General features: G+C 36.2%; 1 protein-coding gene across 2 annotated transcripts in view; it reads right to left on the bottom strand.

Moving 5' to 3' along the window:
- The window catches only part of LOC107658808 (zinc finger protein 546-like), a 15,170-nt gene extending 9,183 nt beyond the window's left edge, over window positions 1-5,987 (bottom strand). For both annotated transcript variants that reach the window (XM_016448590.1, XM_016447861.1), the window contains exon 1: window positions 5,780-5,987. In XM_016448590.1, the coding sequence (XP_016304076.1) occupies window positions 5,780-5,945 (166 nt within the window). In that variant the 5' untranslated portion in view covers window positions 5,946-5,987. The remainder of the gene's footprint in view (window positions 1-5,779) is intronic.
- Between the last annotated feature and the right edge of the window lie 1,051 nt (window positions 5,988-7,038).

Below are 7,038 nucleotides of genomic sequence, written 5' to 3'. Positions count from 1 at the left end.
TATTTTCAGCATTAAGCATTATGGATAGTTTGTGTTTCTAATGAAGAACCAAAAGTTATTTATCTTAATTTAATGCTGTATATTGAGCAGCGAACAATGCAAAAGCCATATACGAGATACATAGGCTACATGAGGAAAAAATGCATTGTTGGTCTGCGCCAACTAGCGTGCAGGGGTGAATTAGCAGAAGGCGATCAATCGTTTCGCGCTCGGTGTGAAAGCTACGTTCGTCGGCGATTCGCCTCACTTTTTCGCATCGCGCTCAGTGTGAAACGGCCTTAACTCCGGAACATGTTAACATGCTGATCTTTTTGAACAAAAAGCAGTGATGTGCACCTCAGGTATGCTGTGCTGTATCCTTCATGAGGGAGTAGGGAGCAATGAACACTGTGTAGGGATCATATCGATCGGAATACAGTTCATGCACGTAGCTCTCTTATAACGAGCTGGTTATCTGAATCGGGTGTTTTAACTAAGCGAGACACGCAAAATATATGCAGAGCGGGGGAGCGCGAGGACTGGAATTGGGAACCGCTGGGCTACATCATGTGTCATTCACCGGTGAGAAAACTTTAAAAGTACTACAATACCAGGAAGGAAGATCGGGTTGTTGATGTTTGTCTGCCATTCTCGCTCTGTCTGCACAGCGTGTGTGAATGCGCTGATGACGTATCCTGTCTGCACGAACCGGGTGTGCAGAGGTATGCTAATACATACGTTGACAGGCCGGTATGAAAGCCAATTAAAACGCTCGAACCGAGCGTTTTGATTGGATGAACATTTCTTTGTCCTACGCCTTCCACAGAATATATAAATACAGATAAAGACATTTAGACCACTTAACTTAATGATTGCTATCGGGATGTGAAGAGACTTTCAACCAGCATAACAAAAAATGTTTCTGAAGACAATCACCTATTGCACCTTTAAATGTGCTAAAATTTAGAAATGAAAGCGATTTCTGACATTTCTGAATACGTTTTAAATGTTGCAAAATTCATGCAACAAATGTTTTTATTTGTTTTTAAGAAAAGTGTTGCACAAATTTCTAGGCATTTGAAATAAAGTAAAAAAAAATAGATGTTGCACGTTGAACGTTTAATGCATCAAATGTACATTTTTTTGTGTGTTTTTTAATGTTTAAAACAAAAAGTGTATATTACTTTAAATGTTACGATTACACCATAAATGTGGTCAAATTTAAAATAAATAAAACTCCAAATTAATGTTGCAAAGTTCACGCAATGACATGGGTTGTTTTATATATTTTTTAAAACGAAAGTGTTGAAACGTTCACACAATAAATGTGGTGGAATGGGGAAATTAAGATTATTTTAATGCATCAAATGTGTTAAATTATTTGTTTTTCTTTAAAGTGTAAATGGGCACCAAATAAATGTGTTGGAACCGTGTTTTAGAAGTACAAAATGTCAAATGGGTTTTTGGAAAATGACCGCAAAATAAAGTTTTATTTGAAGGCAAGGCAAGTTTATTTGTATAGCACATTTCATACACATCGATTAATGTGACAATCAGTTTCGGCTTGTTCCTCTATACTTGGTATAAACTGTTGAGATTGACTAGGTTCATGGGACTCACCGGCTGTATGCTGAGGGGGTCCGTGACGACGGTCTGCTGAGTGTTCTGCCTGTTTTGGAAGTCCAGCAAGTAACTTTGTTTCAAGAAACGCAATCCTTTGTAGAAGTTTGCAGTAGTTCATGCAGCAAGTAGATTCAACAGGAGGCATTTTCTTTCTCTTCTGTTTGAATGTGGGCAGCTGTGTTTTCCCTTCTCCGGAATGTAAGCTGCTGGCAGTGGGAGGCAAAAGTCTTCTTTTTCGTGGTATTATTCCAGTCCCAGAGAGTTTTTTGTTTTAGTGTTTGTGCCAAAAATATGTTGTTTGAGCACTGTTGTTTGAAAAAGAAACCAAACTGTTTTGTCATTTAATTAACATTATCGAGGAAAATTAAATGAATACCAAAACAAATTTATCAAGAACTACTCCTGTACTATGCTTTGAGTGCGTCAGAAACAGAACGGGGTATCAATTTACTGTCTGAGGTTGTGTTGCGTTGCGCTGAGCCGCGTCCAGCGTACACTGCATCATCAGATCGCTATTTATTCTAAACAGATTAGCATATCATTTAACTTAACTGGTACATTTAGCTCATGAGCATGTAATATGTAAGTATTAAAATGTTATCCATGTGAGGTAAGTACATGTCAATTTCAAGACTGCTGAAGTGGGCTAATAACTAAATGGCATAGGCCTTTAACACGTAATGGGCATTCACTAGTAGATGGGCTTTTTCGCTTTCTCCGATTTTTCCTTAATATGCACAATATCCTATGCACATTTGGGAAGAAAATAACACACTTACAGTAACAAAAACTTGCTGACAAGGACGCATGCATGCACCAGTTGCCAGAGTGCACATCTGAGACAAATATATTAGTCATTATATTTGAATAATTAAATCATTCTGTGAAATAATCAATCGATTCATTTTATAATCCTACTAGCCTTTTTATTTACAGTAAAAAACCCTTTCCTTTGTGTGAGGACGCTTGCGTTTTTAGTGTCATTGCACACCTGGTCATGCGGTAACTATGCTACTGCAGTAGACGCATCTTGCAGTATAAAGGTAATGATTAATCGATTAAATCGTTTCCCATTCGTTAACTAGACTGTGGCGGCCCGCCACAGATTAATTTGTTCCGCCACAGTTTCAAAATTAACTGAACATTTTTGTACACTTCTCATAATAACAAAGTTCTCTAACGCTGTGTTTTGCACCATTGATTCGGCAAATCATGTGTCACTCAAAGTCAGTAAGACCCCAGCCCCTACTTCCGCTTCAGCTCCCGTGCTTTAGACACATATACACAGTGTCGCGAACTGGAACCATGGACTTGGCTGATGCATCAAGTCATTTTGAGGACTAATAAGTTACATCTGGGCATTTTGAGGACACATCATTTGAGGCAAGTAACTTTAACTAATGTTACAATATCGACTGTAGTACATGATTTTATAATTAACAGTGTATGACAGCAAACAGATAACGTTAGCTAACGAAGTTAGCTATCAGTCTCCTTGCTTATGTCGATCAACCCCCGTTGTAGGGGTTGGCGATATACCTCTAACATTAGACACAATAAACCGGTATAAACATGGCAACCAGTATAATTTTTGTATTTTCGTTTACGATTGCGTTCTGACAGGCGGTTGTTTTCTGTGCACAGACACGCAAGCGCGCAAATATTTTTTTCCGCTGTTTTTTGTGCTTAACTTAGATGGACAAATACACACTAAGTTATGTCAAAATGCTGGTTTTAGCGAGTTTTCACAAACTTAATCGTTTGTGTCTTAAGTGAATGTAAACAGTTGGGAAAGAAATAATGTTTTCATTTGTGTTTTGGTGTTTTTAATGATTCTGAATGGATCCGTATCGTAGTTTATATGCAGTCCTTTGGGACCTCACTGTGGTCTTGTTTGGTATGGCAGGTTGACTTGTGCTTATTTGTTACTGTAAAGTTACCTCCATAGACAGCAAGGATATTACCACGATCAAGGCACAGAAACGTAGTAAGGACATCGGTAAAATAGTCAACGTAATCAGCGTTATTTACATTCAGTAGACAGCGCGCGCTTTAACTGAATGTAAACAATGCTGATTATGTTGATTACGTTCTGGGGTACTCTCCAAAATGATGAAAGTCGGAGAGAAGAATTGCTGAATAAATTATGTTATTGTTTTCTTTGCGAACACAAAAAGTATTCTCGTAGCTTTGTAAAATAACGGTTGAACCCCTGATGTCACATGGACTATTTTACCGATGTCTTTATACTATGTTTCTGTGCCTTGATCGTGGTAATATCCTTGCTGTCTATGGGAGGGTCAGAGAGCTCTCCGATTTCATCAAAAATATCTTAATTTGTGTTACGAAGATGAACGGCGGTCTTACGGGTTTGGAACGACATGAGGGTGAGTAATTAATGACAGAATTTTCATTTTTCGGTGAACTAACACTTTAAATCTAGATTAAAGACTTGAATCTAGATATCTTTAACCTGGCATACACATAACACACTATCACATTTCTATAATTCAAATCCATTAAAGAAATGTTAGGCTGCATTAATCAGGTCAACCGGAATCAGGAACACTTCTCATAACACCCGATGTACTTGTTACATCGTAAGAAGAATGGCATCTATGCTAACATTAGTCTTTTTCTATTCTTATTCTGAGGTCACCGTAGCCACCAGATCCAGTCTGTATCCAGATCAGATGGTCACTGTAGCACACTATTATTGACATGCTACTTTCCTGTTTAACACTGTAAAGCTGCTTTGACACAATCTGTATTAAAGCGTTATATAAATAAAGGTGACTTGACTTCAGACTTCGATTCCATCCAGTCAGAGGACAGCAAACATGTTTGATATTTTGAGCTGAGTTGAGAATACATGTTTTCATTTGTCATGCATCTCTTGAGCTTGACATGTTCAAAACAACTCGTAGTGTGTGATCCTCATTTTGAGTGTAAATCAAAATAAAATCAAAACATTTCTGAAACCCTATTGGAATACAATCTTCTACATGTCCACTGTCACCTGATTAATAGTTCATACTTTTTTAGCAGGTAAAAGGCCTTTCACTATGATTAAAAAAATGTCCACCTTCAGGTATACGTCTAATATATATATATTTTTTTTTTATAAAGTAAGCATTAAGAATAACTTTTATATTGTTACTAATATTTCAAGGTGAACATTTACTAGACTGCAGCAAGTTAGGTTTACCTGACAAACCATTTAACTTGTTTCCATGTTAAAATATATAGTATTTGATCCAAAATGTATTTGAGAAATGTGTATCATTATTCCATTCCATTACATTCTGGCCCACAAAATTAAATCAACTTTATTTATTTATTTTAAACTAAATCTACTTTTTATTTTGGTCATAAAACTAACCATTCAAATAATTTAGGCTACTAAGAGATATTGAGGGATATAAAGTAATGAACTGATTTTTTTGCAATTAATCTGTTAAACTGTTAAAATGTCAAATGTAAAATCTCCTTTATCAAAACTTTTTTTTTTTCCAGTCTTTTTGGCCATATAAAAAAACAACATCTGCAACAAAATGCATATTGTTTTCTCAGTTTGGGGCGCTGAATAAAACTGAGTTTTGTTTCCATTATTATTATTTCACATGTGAGGGGGTTCAATCATAGAATAAAAAAGTAATAATTAGCATTTAAATACAATGTATATAATGACTGGCAGTCATTATATAACAACACACTTAGGTTTAGGGTTGATAAATATGTTACCCTGCCTGTGAAAACCCAGCTAAAGTATTTGTGTGTGTGTGTGTGTGTGTGTGTGTGTGTGTGTGTTTTACTATTTTCTACATAAAATCATCCTTCATAAAGATGTAGAATATTCTGTGAAAATATAACCTTTATATCTTTAATATTGACTGAGTAAGGCCATGTCAAAGATTGAAATCATAGTGAAATTAATGGTTGAAATCAAACTCTGATGCTTGTTATCTCATAATTAGATTGTGAGACTTTAGCCTGCATTTCACAGACAGGGTCACATATACAGCTTATGCTGACAGACCGATGCAAATAAGATGATGGTTACGTGGTACAAAGTATTACTAATTATTTCATAGTACTACCATCATGCATGTCTAAAAAATCATGGTATTTACACGGACCATGAAAATTAAGAGTGTATAGTGAATGTTTGACTGACCATGGTGTGTTTCAGTCAGTGCGCTCCTCAGACAACAGTTCTCCTGCCTCAGGCGCTCGATCTCCTGCTCATATTCAATGATATTGTCTTTGAGAGCGTTAAATATTTCTTCAGCTACTGCTGTCATGCGCTTTATTAAAAACGAATGAATAGACACAAGTCCCATCTTAATCTTTTTAGTTACAAATTCCTTCGTCTATTTGCTGCTTCTTCTTCTGTGGTTTTTATTTGGCGGTTTGCAAACGAAGTACATTACCGCCATCTGCAGGACTGAAGTGTGAACTCATTGGGATATAACATTTTAACGTCTACCGTGTGTGTATATATAAACGAATAAATAAATAAAAAAATTAAATCCTGTTTACAAGCTGAGTTTCTTTCAGAAAAGTCATGACAGCCTTAATTATAGATTGTGTGCCAGTCAGACTCAATACGTTTGTTAAACTCAATCCATTATTCGATGCCCTCTGTAGTTCTTTCCTTTTTTCAGAGTATTTCTAACATATCAATGTTTTACACTTTCCACTTCTCCACAATGTATACATAATCATGTCTGGTGTTTTATAATCTTAAGCAACTATTTAACCGTGTGTGCCCTATTCTCAGCCTTGTTAAAACAGTTTCCTCCTGCCGCTTCTTCTGCTTCTTCTTCTTTTGCTGTTTTACTGTGGCTGGGAAACCAGCTAAAATGCTGCATTACCGCCGCCAACTGGACAGGGCTGAGAAGCGTTGACAGAGATGACACGAAAAGCACTTATCCGATTTGAAAATTCATAAATCCTTCCATTTAAACCGCTTGTTTTAAGAGAGTTTAATATGTATATTTTTGCTTGTCCCAGGGAACAAATGAGATAGCCTATTGTAATGTAAGGATAATATCGCATTTATGTAAACCTTTCTCTTTCTTCTTCGTGCCTTGCAATGCTCAACTCTTCTTGACCAGAAATCCTGTTTCATGTTTCTATGTTCCCTTTGTATTTAAACTGATTTAAACTTGAGGAAATGGGTGATTGTGGTAGCCTATTGTAGATGGTATGAAATTGCCCCCTAGTTTCCTATAGGCCTGCTAGCCAATATGCTGCCTTTTTTTCTGTTCTTATTATTCTATTTTTATTTTTTCTGTACTTTCTCATCATTACTTAAATGTCTACATCCGAGTGATCAGCTGCTTGTTTTGCCAATCTGTCAACCATTTCATTGCCATTCCGGATACCCCTGAAAATTAATTTTTTTTTTTTTTTTTTTTTAAATTTTAAAAG

Source organism: Sinocyclocheilus anshuiensis, unplaced genomic scaffold (assembly GCF_001515605.1).
Source record: "Sinocyclocheilus anshuiensis isolate Anshui unplaced genomic scaffold, SAMN03320099.WGS_v1.1 scaffold37, whole genome shotgun sequence".
Taxonomy (NCBI): Eukaryota; Metazoa; Chordata; class Actinopteri; order Cypriniformes; family Cyprinidae; genus Sinocyclocheilus; species Sinocyclocheilus anshuiensis.
The sequence above is the reverse complement of the archived record's forward strand: the minus strand, read 5'-3'. Positions and strand labels throughout refer to the sequence as shown.